General features: G+C 44.1%; 1 protein-coding gene across 1 annotated transcript in view; it reads right to left on the bottom strand.

Annotated features, from left to right (window-relative positions):
* Positions 1-17,280, bottom strand: part of LOC145411237 (uncharacterized) — a 61,831-nt gene that overhangs the window by 20,562 nt on the left and 23,989 nt on the right. Inside the window, exons 3-5 of the mRNA XM_080281303.1 lie at positions 12,560-12,648; positions 10,820-10,849; positions 5,898-6,008 (exon numbers count right to left, since the gene is read on the bottom strand). Of these exons, the coding sequence (XP_080137429.1) occupies positions 5,898-6,008; positions 10,820-10,849; positions 12,560-12,648 (230 nt within the window). The remainder of the gene's footprint in view (positions 1-5,897; positions 6,009-10,819; positions 10,850-12,559; positions 12,649-17,280) is intronic.

The following is a 17,280-nucleotide window of genomic DNA, read 5'->3' as shown; positions in this document are numbered from 1 at the left end:
GTTCGTTGTTCGTGAACAGTGTGTGTGTGTGTGTGTGTGTGTGTGTTATATGAAAACAAATGGCTGCTAAAGTACAGATTGGTGGCAGTGACGTTGAAGTACCATGGACACTATTATGATGTACTGAATTTCTCTCTCTCTCTCTCTCTCTCTCTCTCTCTCTCTCTCTCTCTCTCTCTCTCTCTGTCATAATTAAAGTTCATATGATATTTTTTTCGTTTACAAACAAATATCCAAAGGGCGGATATCTCTGTCTACCCTAACAACATAATGCTATGATAAGATCCTCCTTATGCTGAATATAATTGACTGGCAGCACTAAGAATAAACTGGAAAGGTTTTGTGTAAAACAGCGTATTTTTACTATGGCAGATGATAAAATGAACGATTATCCTGCAAGAAATGCTTGAATATTTTTCATATGCTCTGGTATTGATTTTTTTTTCTTCTTAGAAAGTACTGTTAAGAAGAGGGATTTGCTAGTTAGATGCTCGAGAAGCTTCTCGGCTTTTCACGTACGGTAGTTCCGGTACCGGTACGAGTCAGAGTTGCCAGTTTGCCTGCTATTTGGGGCATAGTAATTTTGTAAGCTATGCATTAATTTTTGTGCTCTTTTTCCCTCCAATATTTTATTTATGTGATTATTTGTTAAATTTGTCATTTAATTTAAGTTTGTACGCTAAATAATTTACAGTATTAAGTACTGTAAGAAAACTGATATGTTTTGGTTGTCTCCGAGTTGGTAACTGTGCTCTCTGGAATACACCAGAACTGTGGAAAGATGTAGATAGTTCTAGAACAATGCAAGCATATACAAGGGTGGGGAAGAGACTAGTTGAAGCCAGTCGGTTTTCAGTTCAGTTTGAGTGTATTGTAGTGTCAGTGTAGTGAAGGTTGTATATTTTCGGTACTTGAGAAAACAGTGAAGTGTTTATTGAAGTTTGTACGTCATTGGTACTTGTGAAAATAGTGAAGTGTTGCCAAGCATTAAGTGTAACTGCACTTAATAAGTTTGTACAGCTCCAGTGCTTGTGAGAATAATGAAGTTGGAAAGCATTAAGTGGAGTAATTTGGAAAATAGAGACAGTGAGTTTTAAGAAGCCAGTGTTTATTATCGCCTCAGCTGATCTTGTGTACTGTACACCTAAAGGCTGACCATAGGAAGAACAACTCACTGAGCAACGTCCTTCCTGTACTGGTCTACTGCTGTTGGAGCCTGTGGCAGTGTGGGGTGGGGATGTAATATTGGTGTCAGGAGTGTGGATTTTTAAAAAGTGCAGTCTAATCTATGACATGGGGGCAGAAGGTGTCCAGACAAGACGCCAAGCTAGGCAGGAAGAGGCATCGCTGGGTGCAATTATGGAGCTACTACAAACACAACTACAAGTGCAGAATGAAGGACAGAAAGAACTCCAAGCACAATTACAAGCCCAAAGTGAAGAACAGAAAGAGCTCAGAAACGAAATCAAAGAACAATTACAGGCACAGAATGAAGGACTGAAAGAGCAACTGCAAGCACAAAGTGAATAACTAGTGGCATAATGTGAAGAACAAAAAGAACAATATGAACAACTTCAAGAGGCATTACAGGAGCAACAGAGGGAATTACAACTGAGGATGCAAGGACAGCTTGATGTATTCATGAAGGAAATGAAGGAAGAACAGGAACAATTGACGGAGGAGGTATACGCTAAGCTAAAGCAGCATAAGTATTAGATGGTAGTGCAGCTTGCTACTAGCCACAAGGGTGCTGCAGTGGAAATTCTGGGCCACATGCCAGTAGAGGAGAGGATGCAGATGGAGGATGTAGATTTACAGCCAGTGCTAGAATGGCTTGGAGTACAGTGTGACCATCTTGGGAAGAAGTTTCCAGGTTAAGCCCTGCAACCAAGAGCTACTGGAATCAGTGGGACCTTTTTCATTTGAACGACAGACTACTGGAGTGTCAGTGAGAGACAGCCGATGACCTCAGCAGGTATTGGCAACTAGTGGCTCTGAAGAAGATGAGGTCCGAGATCATGGATGAGTCCCATAACCAGATCACTAGTGGGCACCTAGTAGTGAAGAAAACTCTCAGGCGCCTGCAACAGAGGTTCTGCTGGATTGGCATGCACCAAGATGTTGAAGAGTGGTGTCAGGCCTGTGATGTGTGTTGTGACAAGAAGGAACCAAAGAAACGTGGTTGCGTCCCTCTTCAGCAGTACCAAGTGGGTGCATCGATGGAAAGAGTTGCAGTGGACATTGCTGGACCTTTGCCACCACTGAAAGAGGAGACCAGTAAATATGTGTTGCCACGGGCTACTTCACAAAGTGCCCAGAAGCCTATGTTATCCCTGATCAAGAGGCTGCAACTGTTGCTCAGGTGTTGGTTGATCAGTTTTTCTGTTGTTTGGGGATGCCACAAGAGCTACATTCAGACCAGGGTAGAAACTTCGAGTCTGCTGTGTTCCGTGAGTGCTGCAAGTTACTGGGGATCAAGAAGACCAGGACAACCCCATTAACACCTAAATACCACAAATCGATCTGGCTTGTCTGCCACTGAAGGTGCAATTAGGGGGTGTTTTTCGACTGTCACCAAGGGGAAAATCAATATGTACTGGCTAAAGGAAAAGAATTTACACACCTAACAGCACAATCGGCACTCCTCGGGGCCTAATGGTTACCGCACAATCGAGGGTCAAAGTTAAAAAAAAAAAATAGTAACCCCCAAAAATTTTCGAAAGCCTCCATAGTTTTGATAAATAACTGTTTCTATTACGGAAATAGGTCATCGCTATATCATATGTCGCACCAAGCCCAAGAACAGGTGTTTTGGGGTGTGGGGAGATTACTTGCTTCTGGGGAGATAAAGTACCCTACGGGGAGAAGGTTTGTAAGTATGGAGGTTGGATAAAACCATCTTTTCTCATCAAAGTAGAGCACTTTAGTTTGTTCTTGACCAACTACTATTAAAACAGATGTGTATGTACCTGTGGGGAGATAAAATTCATTCGGGGAGAAGGCCCACAACGAGTACATTGAATCTTGGGAGATCATTTACGGTAACAACCAATTTAGCTAGTGGAAACAAACAAAATCTATGTGAATTAGCATATCAACCAGGCAAACAGGTGTGTCTGCAGGTGTGGGGAGATAATTCACGTATGGGGAGTAATCCTGCAGTGCTTCATAGTACTTCAGAAACTTTCAGAAACACCAAATGTTTATATTGCCATGAAGGAAAATAGAATACTGTTCAATATTGTTGCAGATGCATGCAAGGGAAAAGGGAAAATGTAACTGTCTTTAACGAGGTGGAGGGGTGGTGGTGGGGGGAGGGGGCTGGGTGGTGGTGGGGGGCTTGGGCTCAGATGCCTGTGATTGCACGTGTTTGCATGTATAGAACTGTATACAGAGAAGCATTTATTATGTTCAGGTACGAAAAGGCACAGGAAAAAAAAAAAAAAACATCGAGGCAATACATATAAAGCACGTGTACATGTGTCGGGGGTGGGGGGAGTGGGGGAGGGGAGGCGTGGGGGAGGGAGAGCAAGCCAAGCTGCTTGCTCGCTATCACACGATGGTTTATTGGGGATAGGAGGGTAGTATGGGGCAAAAAGGGGGGGAGGGAGTAGGGCAGGTAGGGTTATACTAGGTAGGGGGGAAAGGTGAGGGGGTTGGAGGGGAACGGAATGGGCCTCGTGGTTGGGGGAGGTGTAAACTTCGACTAACAACGTCCTATTGGGACATACAGAGGGGTGCGAGGGTCTTCAGAGAGGGTTATTACAGGACAGATGACGATACATTCAGGTAATGGGTGGGCCGAGGGGAGGTGACCCCCCCTGCCCCCAGATTGGCCGGATCACCCAACCCAAGGCCGGAAGGATTAGTTCTCATTGGCTTGAAGGGATATACTTCACAATCGGGGCAGAGCAATGTGCAGGCAGTTTTTTACAAGGCACTCTACATGTATATTGACATGATTCGGTTGAGAGGGCTAAAGTGGTCAAAAACGTACATTGACGTGCTTCGGTATTTAGGGGTTAAGGGCAAAGTCAGATGGGATGGTGGAAAAACTGGACCCTGGGACAAGAACTGGCCAAGTACTGTGTAGATGGACAAACAGAATGGGACCTGAAATTACCTGCGTTGCTGATGGCATATCGGTCAGCAACCCATAAGTCTGCCGACTACACGCCTGGAAAACTGATGTTGGGCCACTAGCTAAGCTTACCTGTTGACTTTTTAATGGGAAGACCACCAGATGATCTGATTACAGACATCAGTGGCTATGTGAAGCACCTTCAGGTACATCATCAAGTGCGAGGAGCCCTCAGGTTTTCAGGAGAGGTAATGAAGTGCAAGTATGATGTCAAGGCAAGTGAGGTGAGCTTCAGGGATATTGACCAAGTTTGGTTATTTAATCCTCAGCGAAAGAAGGGACAGTCTCCGAAGCTGCAGAGCCCATGGAAGGCCTTACACTGTGTTGGACTGCCCATCAGATGTATCGTATCAGATTCGGGGAGGCAGGAAGTCTGGCCCAAAGGTGACACACATGAATTGTCTGTGGCAGTACCATGGGCCAGGACAGTACAACTGGGACGTCTCCATGGAGTCATGCTCAACCGCAGCCAAGGATGTAGAGGAGGACCAAGGAGCTGAAGTGCAAGAGGATGGCGACAGTTTCCCAGAGGAAAAATTGAATCAGGAAGAGGACCAAGACCTTCCATGAGGAGTGGATTGTGTGGAGGAACAAGGACATCGTCAGAAGCGCCATAGAAGACCTGATAAGTTGAAGGATTATTTCGTGTATGGTTAGATGTTTCATTAGGATTAATTATGGTTGTATATACTGTGTAGTTTTGTTGGGATGACAAAGAACTAGGGAGGGGGTAGTCAGATAAATGCTCAAGAAGTTTCTCGGCGTTTCACGTACGGTAGTTCCTGTATCCGTATGAGTCAGTGTTGCCAGTTTGCCTGCTGTTTGTGGCCATGGTTATTTTGTAAGTTACTGATTACTTTTTGTACTCTTTTTCTCTGTAATGTTTTATTTACATGATTGTTTGTTAAATTATGTCATTTAAGTTTGTATGGTAAATAATTTACAGTGTTATGTACTGTAAGAAAATTGGTATGTTTTGGCTGTCTCTGAGCTGATAACTGTGCTCTCTCTCGAATACACCAGAACTGTGGAAAGATATAGATAGTTCTAGAACAATGCAAGCATATATAAGGGTGGGGAAGAGATTAGTTGAAGTCAGTCGGATTTCAGTTCAGTTTGAGTGTAGTGCAGTGTCAGTGCAGTGAAGGTTGTATATTTTGATACTTGTGAAAACAGTGAAGTGTTTATGGAAGATTGTACATCATCGGTACTTGTGAAAATAGTGAAGTGTTGTCAAGCATTAAGTGTAACTGCAGTTAGTAAGTTTGTACATCTCCAATATTTGTGAGAATAGTGAAGTTGGAAAGCTTTAAGTGGAATTATTTGGAAAATAAACACAGTGAATTTTAAGAAGCCAGTGTTTATTTTCACCTCAGCTGATTTTATGTACTGTACACCTAAAGGCTGACCATAGGAAGAACAATTCACTGGGCAACATCATTCTTGTACTGTTCTACTGTTGTCGGAGCCTGTGGCAGTGTGGGATGGGAACTTAACAGTATAGATGAATATTATACTATACCAAAGATTATATAGCATAATGGAAAGGTTGTAAAAGCACCAAAGAATGTATAGCATGATGGAAAGGTTTTAAAAGTACCAAAGAATATATGGCATAATGCAAAGGTTGTAAAAGTACCAAAGAATGTATAGCATAATGCAAAGGTTGTAAAAGTACCAAAGAATGTATAGCATAATGCAAAGGTTGTAAAAGTACCAAAGAATGTATAGCATAATCCAAAGGTTGTAAAAGTACCTGGTTGTTGTGTCCTGGCGGCTGGACAGACGGTTCTCAGGAAGGTGACGGTGAGCTGGCTAGTGGTCACGTTGGTCAGGTCACTGCCGATGCTTACCGCCAGGCTGGACGCTGAGATGGACCCACATTGATCATGGTAAGGTTTATGACAGTTTGGTTAGGTCCACAGTGGTTAATTATGATACCTGTTAAAACCTGTGTTAGGATGGCTGTGTCTCGTGGTTATATGATATGGCTGTTAAAACTTATATTAGGTTGACTGTGTCCGGTGGTTACAGAGCTGGGCAGTATTTAAATACGTTTGCATTTAAATACATTTGTGTATTTAGATTTGGTTTTCATGTACTTAAGCTGCTGTGTGCTGGACACCCCAGACATAAAATGGCACGTCAGTGCCGGCCAATTTCCGATTTTTTTGGGGGGGGCTAAAATGATAGATTTTGATATGAAAAAAATGAATATGACCATTAAAATACCCACCGTAGGCTAGAAGTGCGTTTTCTGGAAGTTCCTGGTCCGCCCCTCAGGTGTCATTTCCCAGAAGAACCTCAGCGAAGATGAGAGAAAACCTTATTTTCTATGAAGGTAAACTCAGGTGTTCTGGCCAGTGTTACTCTGGGAAGGTTTACGAATGTTTTTTACACTTTTCAGTTCACTTCATATGTATCATTATTTTTCACTGGATTCCATACAGAAAACATATTTTTCTCCCATATAAATCACTTAGTACAGCAACACCTGACACCTGTCACTTATCTCTCTCACCGTGCATCCTTCATCTTACATTTACGGTAACTTATGTACATCTTTACTTCACTATGTACTGCACTTACACTTATGGTAAATTATTTACAACATGCCTTCAGTATACACAGACACTGTAAGAGTATTTCTAAGTGTCTCACTGTGAATACATCGTCTTACACTTAAGATAGCAACATTATTTCACTAAACACAGTCCTTACACTTATGAGAAAATATTTACAAGAGTCTTTCACTGTCATACGCAATAGTTTTGAAGAGTGTGGTGCTCCTCAAAGCAAGGATAGATGCACAGACCAAGGTTGCATTGCACACACATATACCTAGAGTCCTTCCGCTGAGTACGCAGCCTTGCAGTGCTATTTGCGCTCGCATGACACCTTCGTTGCACACACACCACAAAGGCAGTCAGGAGACAGGACGTGTGTGCTGGGGAATCCCCAGGTCCTGTCCTCCCCACTTACTGTTTTTTTTAACAGCCCATATACCACTGACCGGGCTAATGTATGGCCCGGCCTGCACTATATGTGCAGGGAATCTTTCAACAACAACAACAACCTTCGTTGCAGATTCTGACGAGTCTCACTGAAAGGGATGATCGTGGGGAAGTGGCGACCAATGAGGCGGATAGGTGTTGCAGTGGTGTGGTGGTGGCGAGCGCCAGTCCTTTCCTCTGAGTATTCCCCCAGTATTTCCCGCACCAGCTCACGAATATAGCCCTCAATGGTCTCCTTTACGCTGGTAACCTGAGCGTGGAGCAGGTGAGGATTTAGGACTGTGATGTCGAGGAGGTGGAAGAATAGATTCTTGTACCACTTCATCGTAGGCCTGGAGCAATCCACGCTGGAAATCATTGCGTCCAACTGATCTACCTGTCGCATATTCACACTGTAGGCCAGGACAGGTTCTGGTTTTCAGACGTGGCACCGCCCTTCTGTCCTGTAGTTGATGCTGTCGGTGCGGTGTACGAGTGGCTTGATTATAGACAAGAGGAGGACGACTTCTCTGTTGTGATGCCAGGGTGTTGCAAGGATGTTATTGGCCTTGTAAAATACAACTTCGTTCCTTTGCAACTTCCTCCCCCCCTTGACCATGTGCTTGCTGCTCTTTTTCACAGTGCCACACAGACCTGTCTCCTGAAGGTGAAGGTACCTGGGCAGAGGGGGGGCTTGTGTACCAGTTGTCCAGGTACAGGACGTGCCCAAGATGAAGGTACTCATCGATCATCGTCTTCACCACAGCACGAGACAGTCCCAAGGTTCGATCTTTGACGATGTCCGTCTGAACACCTGCATACAGGACTATGTCCTGCACATACCCGGTCTTACAGTCGCACATCACAACGATTTTGAAACCGAACCTGTGTCTTTTGCTGGGGATATATTGCCTGAAGGCAATATTGCCTCTCCATAGCACAAGACTCTCGTCTATGACGAAGTCTCTGTTGGGAGAAAAAGAGATACAAAGTTTCTCACGTAGGTGATCGAAAACCACACTTATCCTCCTCATCCTGTCGGCGTTGTTTGCATTTGCAGCATCATGTTGGTCAAAGAAATGCAGTCGGCTCAGGATGTACTGGAACCGATTCCTCCCCATTACTTTCCCAAAGATAGGTGTTTCCATTAGTGGATCTACGGTCGAGTAGGAGGGGAGCTGGTTCCTTTTCAAAATCCCCATCAAAAGTACTAGGTCTAGGAACACATACTTCTCGTTTAGGCTCATGTCCACCTCAAACAACTGGCTATGTGGTGTCTGCGTTGCCCCTGCATGTTCAAAGGCAGCAAAGGCATTAGTTAGGGCAACAATTCTCAATACAAAGTTCACAGTAAAGACATTTCTGAAGGAATCCAGCCTACTTGAAGCTGGGGTTAGTTCAGGTACAGTACACCCAGCAACATGCTCTTATGTGAACGGGTTTATTTCTGGAACAGTCACTCCCGTCCTCCCACTCTCACGTCAGGTCCTCCTCATCACCATCATCACCTCCCACATCCAGGGGCTGTGGGGAAGCGTGGGGAAGTGTGGGAGAAGGAAAAGTCTCAATGGAGGTGCTGGGAGGTGTGGGGGATAGGGGAACACTTTCCCTCGATGTGCTGGGTGCGGGGAATGGGGGAACACTTTGTCCTGAGGTACTAGGGCAGGCTAGGTCATGTGGGTGCGAGGGATAGCGCAGGCGAAATGACTCATCCACGTCCCCAGCCAGTGGAATATTCCCAAATCTCCCTCTCTTCCTCCTAACATTTCCAACCCCATGTGGGGAAATCCTCAGCTTCCCCAGCCACCCAGGAATAATGAAAGCCTCACCTTCCTCCTCTGAATCCTCCTCCTCGTCACGTAGGGCTAGGCGATGACGTGCTGATGGCCTCATCCCTGGGGTACTGGCATACCCCACATACCTGGATTTCCTTGGTGTAGGTATTTCCTCCTCATTAGTACTTTCATCTTCCGGTCGCACATAATCCTTATCTTGCACGTCGTCATCAACATCACTTTCGCCAGTGTAGGGCACTTTCAGGAGCTCCTGAATCTCCTCGTCAGAGAGACCATGGCGAGACATGACTGTACAGTACAAGTGGTACAAGCAGAGTGAGGCAGAGCGAGGACGATGACTCATTGCGTGGGTGTATAGGCCTGAGCGCCTAAGGCAAGGTTGGTGGAAGAGTTAAAGTACATCCTGACCAATTTTTGCGTGCCTAGCTTGAAAATTATGTTCTCCATGATTTTTTGAAAAAAAATAACGTTTGAAAACAGCAGTGGCACTGAGCATGCAGTTGCGTTACACCATTTTAAAATGGCACTGGTACGGAGCGGGTTAAATATAGTATTTGAATACTTTAATTAGTATTCAAATACGGTGTATTTAAATCCTCAGAACATGATGTAATTTTTTTTTTACAGTTAATTTGGACATAAACACATCGAACTATCTGGCAACCCATCAACCACTTGGCGATGAGAAAATGTTCCACTCATTGGAATATGAGTGGATAACTGAAATCATTAAAAATGTATTGAACTGCACCTTGCGGTTGTCTTGTCCAACACAGTGGAACTCACTATACGATTCTCTCACTATGCTACTGAATCACAAAGTGATGCTCCACAAACTAATGACTGCTGTAGAGCTACCAACATTCAAGACTCATGAAACTGAATTTCTCTAAGAGCATGTTGCTGTGCTGGCACCAATTGCCACGGCGATTCATCGCATCCAAGGAAATAAAAACACTATTTACAGAGAGCTGCAGCCTACTCTACTAACAGAAGAAAATAAACTGAGTCAAATGGAATCCAAGACCCTGAAGCATTCCGTCCACTAATGAAAGCCATTCGTGAAGAGTTTCAAAGAAGTATTTTATATTGTTAACCATGAATTACTGAATACATATGTTAAAACTTGTATGAATTTAAAATGTATTTACAAATGTATTTAAATGTAATTGATGTATTTAGTACTTAGCATTTAAATAAATTCATAAAATGTATTTAGTATTTAGTATTTAAATACATTTTCCCCATGTATTTAGTATTTAGTATTTAAATACATTCAGTGTATTTAGTGCCCAGCTCTGGGTAGTTACATTATGTCGCAGTGTCTAGTGGTTATATGATATGGCTGTTAAAACTTATATTAGGTTGGCTGTGTCCGGTGGTTATATTGCTGTTAAATCTCAAGTTGGTTATCTCCAGATTTATATAAAAAAGTGATGGATGTAGTATTTTATTACAGAATCTGACCACGAAGGAAACCAGACAGTTGAAACTATCCTGACCCATGTTAGCGGAAAAGTGATTTCTTCACTCATTGTACATTTGATATATTATCAAAATTAAGGAATATATTACAGGAAAAAATTTTGCGGAAAGGAATGTATTTTCTATATCATAATTTCTGTCAAATATTATCGAGATTTAAGATGATCTCCATAATATGTTTATATCAGCTACTCACTGTTTAGAAAAAAAAGACATATAACATAACAATTATAATATTTTTTGGAATAACTAAATCCTCAAACTGTTGGCAGTTCCCTCACTTGTAAAAAACTGCGTGGTTGCAGCCTCGGTATAATATCTATTTGTGTGGCCGGCAGCCAAGGGATTAAATTAGGAAATACATAATAAACTGAGCAAGTATAAGAAAAGCGGAAAATTGTTACCATTGTTGAGGAAATCGGTGAGAGGTGAACCTGTAGGAGAAAAATAATACATATATTAATATGTAGATTATCGTCACCAGATGTATTTTTCCTTTAATCCTTGTTACCTTCACTCTATTTTATTTACATTAAGAGATTTGTAATGGATGAGTAGATAATTTTACAGGCAGGTCCATAAACAGCTTTCCACTAGAAATTCACCTACAGGTATCTCATGTATTGCAGGGACGGCTCAGCCTGCTGGCGTGGGCGTGGATGTAGCAATGAGAACAGAAGCATAATAGATGACATAGGGTAGTTTTTGATATTGCTGGCTGAGCCGTCCACGAGAAATTGGCCGGTGGAGTGGAAGAGCGTTATATATGCACTACCCTGTATACTGTATATTACATATGCGCTGCCCTGTATATTGCTTTTACCTTTACACTGCAGTTCCAGCTGAGTTTCTTACGCTAAGTACAGGGTGGGTCAAAATACCATGTACCCGTACCAATGATGATTCTCAGAAACACATTTGGTACAGCGTGTTTGTATTCATCATGTATGATCGTGTGTGATAAGCAACACTATAGTATTAACCCCTTCAGTTTCCAGACGTGTATTTTTGTTCAGTTTTTGTTGCTGTCACGTAATTTTTCTACAACCACATAATTTGGGTCAACATGTGAACGATCTCCTAATACAGAGGAGGTTACTGAAGGCTGCATCTAACCCTAGTAGTTACAAGTCTCTCCAATGCTGACTAAATTCGTCCGGTAACCACAGAAATAAAATGAAAGATACACCATCGGACTGAAGGTGCTACATATGTCTTCTAACAATAGCCTTTAATATTGCGCAAGTAAACCAATTTACGAATTTCTGTTATGCCAGTGTGGCTTCTGGATTCTGACAAACATTACTATATCCTGTGGCAGTGGCTATAATAGGTAATGTGCTGACATGATTGGCTGATCTAGTTACTTAAGACAAATTTATGCCTATCCACTGCACAGACCATGAAGGCAGATAACTACTATGGATTTAAGAGTAAGGATTGTGAGATTCTTCCACCTCCACTTCCCTTGGCTTATCATTAACAGTCAACTGTTATATGAGTGGCTGGGAATGAGACGGAGATGAAAAGAATTCTCGTCACACCAACTTGATCTCAAACTATCATCTCGCCTTCCTGAATGCCGAATTGTAGTAAGATATTAAGAATGGATTATAGTTTCAGTCAAGAAGGAATGCTATATGGAAAGGAATAAGATCCCTAGTATTACTCTGCCACTAATAAACGGAACTAACCAGACATATTTATTATCTCTCCGGATATAAGGTGGACGAAACATAGGCCATGTAAGTTTTTAGTGTTTCCTTATTGCTTGATAATTATATTAGTTGTGGAAAGTGTCAGATGTGCATTAACTGTAATTACGCATTTTTAGATTTGTTACTGACATTCGTCCTGTGAAAATGTCGCTCATCATCATCATCATCACCATCATCATCGCCATCATCATCATCATCCAGACCTCTTGTGGCACCTAAGCATGGGGTAAGGTAGGATACAGAAAGAAAGCGAACCCTTGTTAAAATATGAACTAACCAAAATCTGCCCAGTTAGGTGGGTCACCCATTTCAGGTGATACGGTGATCACGAACATGTAATCAGTAGTATCAAGACGCAATAGTATATGACAGATAAAAGCCAGTAATGAATATCTGAATATTTTGTTTTCTTAATTGGGTACTCACACAAGAACTGCAGCGGGTTTCTTCGTGTGGGGAAGAACAATCGGAAAATCGGATCCTCTTCTTGCTGCCCTGAGGAGAAGAGATGGAAGCTGTTTTAAGCTCTTCGCCCTGGGAAAGTGCATTATATATTACTGGCTGTGGCGAGTATGGAGAGTGAGAGAATGATTAGGTGACTGTATGTGAGTGACGTGGAGGAAGGGAGGGGAAATGGAAGACCGAAGATGAGATGGATGAATGGAGTGTAGAGGTGTATAAATGTAGGTGGTATGAGTTGGAGAGGGAACAGCCTAATGATGGATGACGACGTGATGTGAAGGCGAATTGTTTGTGACCACCCCTTCCGGGATTAAGGCGTCTGACCATAGATAGATACATAGACAAACAGGGAGATAAATACACAGACAGATAGATAGTTACTCGGAGTTGCTTGGGTTAATCAGGTTATTACTCTAAAGATAAACACTTCACCTGCCAACCAGGAGGATGTGTTTTGGGTCCTCACTTTGTTTTGCATGATTGTAACAAAGTTCCTAAGAAATCCATTACTCTTCCAAGCCCCTCTTGTTTAAAATGAACCTTAGGATCATCGTTGACAAGTCTAAAGTATACCCATTCGAAATTCCAAGCCTAGAGAACCGTACGTTCTTTCCTGCCTAGGCGGGATTAGGGGCAAGGGATGGTACCCCCTCCCCCCACAGAACCCTCAAACGTGCTGCTTTGGTACTGGTCAGTTTCTTTCGTCTTTGTCTAAGGTCAGAGAAATTTCTGTCTTAATACGATGGTAACTGTGAATCACTTTTTTTTTTTTTTCTTTCCGGGGAGTCAGGGTCAAGAACTGAGTCACTATCCCTGAACTCCTCGCTCTGTTCATATGCTGCTCGTGGCCTATTTGAGGACCATATCTGTACTCTTGCAAATATTAATCATCCAGCTAGGAAACTGGCCTTGCATAACAGCAGACCATTGGATTTTTTTTTTAATTCCAAAATATCTCTACAAAACGGCACACAAAAATGGACTATTCATACTAGATTCTCTGGTAAATGAACAAAGTCAAGGGAAGAACATTGTGACTGGCCAGGTTAGCATGGAAATAAACTCGCACGTTATAGAGTCTAATATTAACCGGTCAAGGTTTCTAGGTCGTGAGGTAAAAAAAAAAAAAAAAGTAGTACATGACAAAAGGACAGCAGTGCAGGGACAGTGGTGCAGGGACAGTGGTGCAGGGACAGTGGTGCAGGGACAGTGGTCCAGAGACAGTGGTGCAGGGACAGTGGTGCAGGGACAGTGGTGCAGGAACAGTGGTGCAGGGACAGTGGTGCAGGGACAGTGGTGCAGGGACAGTGCTGCAGGAACAGTGGTGCAGGGACAGTGGTGCAGGAACAGTGGTGCAGGGACAGTGGTGCAGGAACAGTGGTGCAGGAACAGTGGTGCAGGGACAGTGGTGCAGGAACAGTGGTGCAGGGACAGTGGTGCAGGAACAGTGGTGCAGGAACAGTGGTGCAGGAACAGTGGTGCAGGGACAGTGGTGCAGGGACAGTGGTGCAGGAACAGTGGTGCAGGGACAGTGGTGCAGGGACAGTGGTGCAGGAACAGTGGTGCAGGGACAGTGGTGCAGGAACAGTGGTGCAGGGACATATGTGCAGGGACAGTGGTGCAGGGACAGTGGTGCAGGGACAGTGGTGCAGGGACAGTGGTGCAGGGACATATGTGCAGGGACAGTGGTGCAGGGACAGTGGTGCAGGGACATATGTGCAGGGACAGTGGTGCAGGGACAGTGGTGCAGGGACAGTGGTGCAGGGACAGTGGTGCAGGGACATATGTGCAGGGACAGTGGTGCAGGGACATATGTGCAGGGACAGTGGTGCAGGGACAGTGGAGTAGGGACTGCGGTGCTGGGACAGTGGTGCAGGGACAGTGGTGCAGGGACAGTGGTGCAGGGACAGTGGTGCAGGGACAGTGGTGCAGGGACATATGTGCAGGGACAGTGGTGCAGGGACAGTGGTGCAGGGACAGTGGTGCAGGGACAGTGGTGCAGGGACAGTGGTGCAGGGACATATGTGCAGGGAGTGGTGCAGGGACAGTGGAGTAGGGACTGCGGTGCTGGGACAGTGGTGCAGGGACAGTGGTGCAGGGACAGTGGTGCAGGGACAGTGGTGCAGGGACAGTGGAGTAGGGACTGCGGTGCAGGGACAGTGGTGCAGGGACAGTGGCGCAGGGACAGTGGTGCAGGGACAGTGGTGCAGGGACAGTGGTGCAGGGACAGTGGTGCAGGGACAGTGGCGCAGGGACAGTGGTGCAGGGACAGTGGCGCAGGGACAGTGGTGCAGGGACAGTGGCGCAGGGACAGTGGTGCAGGGACAGTGGCGCAGGGACAGTGGTGCAGGGACAGTGGCGCAGGGACAGTGGTGCAGGGACAGTGGTGCAGGGACAGTCGAGTAGCAACAGTGGTGCAGGCACAGTGGTACAGTGACACTTCTGGTACAAAAGCAGTGATATAGGGACAGTGGTTCAGGGACAGTGGTGGAGGGACAGTGCTTATCCTTGTATCACTCATTCACTTGCTCACACGCTGAGTTACTGTAACTTGCACAAGGATAAGTTAAGGCCTTACGGAGGAGGGGGAAGGGGTGTCAGAAAAAAAGAATAAAAGAAAGTTTGCACAGTCGTGGACCAACACCCGGACAGTGTTTAGGTAGGGTGGGCCTCCCATGAGTCCCCCAGCCATGAAAATAATAAAAGGTGTCCATTGTCTTATTCTATTGTATGTGATATGTGAGACTTCTTAGCATTTTCTAAACAATAAATTCTGTATATATATGAAAATATCTTCAGTATATTCAATTTCATCCTGTTGGTATCAAATGTAGCACCAGTCGAGCAGGGCAGTACTCCCAAGGTGGATAGAAAGCTGATGACAGGGAGAGCTGGAGCTCCCGTTTCATCAGCCCTCGGGACTAGTTCACGACCATCCCCCTTTGCTGAACTTTTTCAGTGTTTCAGTAACACAGAAAGTAGGCTAGCATATACTTCAATACAAGATTCTCTAACTGCCAGCACCATACTACATGAACAGTACACACTACACTTCCTTTAAAAAAATATATATAAAAAAAAAATGGCGCACTTAGACCTTGCCTCGGAGTCCCCAGGGGGGAGGGAGACCACAAATGTCCTCACCGTCCGCTCCTCTCCCGATGAGAACCGTATGAGTTGCTTGGAACCACTGTCTGATTCACTTCATCATTTATGCAACATTTGCGGCCTTTCCTCTGACTTTCTCTCTGTTGAACATCACCTCTCCTCATCTAAACCTCACCTTTTCTTTTTAACAGAGACAGCTGTCTGAAGCAACTGACAGCAAACCCTTTTCTGTATCCTCCTACTTTCTTTTTACTCATTTCAGAGCCAAAGGTGGCTGTTGTGTATATGTATGCAACGACTTATCTTGCTCTCGTGTTCCTGAACTTGATTCTTCTTAATTTTATACCCTGTCATTCTCTGACTAAATATGTCTGTACTGTTTATGTATCCCCTAATTCTACTATTAAAACTTCTTTCACTGTCTTACTTCTACAATGGAACACATTCTATCCATTTCTCCTTTCTCTGAAATCTCCATCCTCCGAGACTTCAATGTTCACCAGCACCTTCGGCTCTCCTCTCCTTTCACTGATCCACCTGGTGAATAATCCTACATTTTTTCTATACTTAATGACCTAGAGCAGCTTGTACAGCACCCTACCCATATCCCTGACCGCCTTGGAGAGAGCTCCAACATACTTGACCTCTTTCTTACAACTAATCCTTCTACTTACACTGTTATTCTTTTCTCTTTGTTGGGCTCCTCTGATCACAGTCTTATTGCCTTAATCTGTTCTATCGCTTCGGTACAGCTTGTGGACCCTTCAAAGAAACGGCGACTGTGGCACTTTAGAGCTGCAGATTGGGAGGCCCTCAGGCAGTACTTCTTTGATTTTCCCCCGAATGATTAGTGCTTCCATGGCCGGGAGCCATATGAGTGTGCCTTGTGCATTACGGAGGTTATTCTCTCGGGCATGGAAGCATATACATTCCTTTCTCATATCCTTTGACTAATGCAAGAAAGCCTTGGTTTAATCACGCTTGTTCTAATGCTGTCCACAACAAGGAGAGGGCCCGTAAAAGGTACCAGAGCCAACCCACCCAAGAATCACAATTTTTTTTTTTTATGTTTCTGCCTGGAATCATGCTAAGTCTGTTCTTCTCTCTGGTAATAATTTCATCCGTACTAAATGCTCTCAACTCTCCAACTCAAATTCTTCCCGCTCCTTCTGGGACCTTGTCAAGAACATTTCTAACAACTTTACCTCATCATCCTTCCCTCCTCTTTTCTACTCTGATGGCTCTGTAGCTATTTCTTCTACTGATAAAACAGATCTCTTCATTGAAAAACTCTCCTCCAATTCTAACTTAGACGATTCCGGTGCTGTTCCTCGATCACTTCCCCCATGTGACTTCCTCATTGTTGACATTAAAATTTCTTCAGCTGATGTATCTTCTGTCATCACTGGCCTCAATACTAACAAGGCATATGGTCCTGATGGAGTCCCTCCTGTTGTCCTCAAGAACTGTGCTTATGTGCTTACACCCTGCCTAGTTAAAATCTTTTGCCTTTGTCTTTCAACGTGAACCTTTCCTTCTTGGTGGAAGTTTGCTCGATTCAGCCAGTGACAAACAAG

The sequence above is a fragment of the Coenobita brevimanus genome, chromosome 88 (assembly GCF_032717465.1).
Source record: "Coenobita brevimanus isolate Jiangsu-jjx chromosome 88, ASM3271746v2, whole genome shotgun sequence".
In the NCBI taxonomy this organism is placed as follows: domain Eukaryota; kingdom Metazoa; phylum Arthropoda; class Malacostraca; order Decapoda; family Coenobitidae; genus Coenobita; species Coenobita brevimanus.
This window is presented reverse-complemented; position numbering and strand designations above follow the sequence as displayed.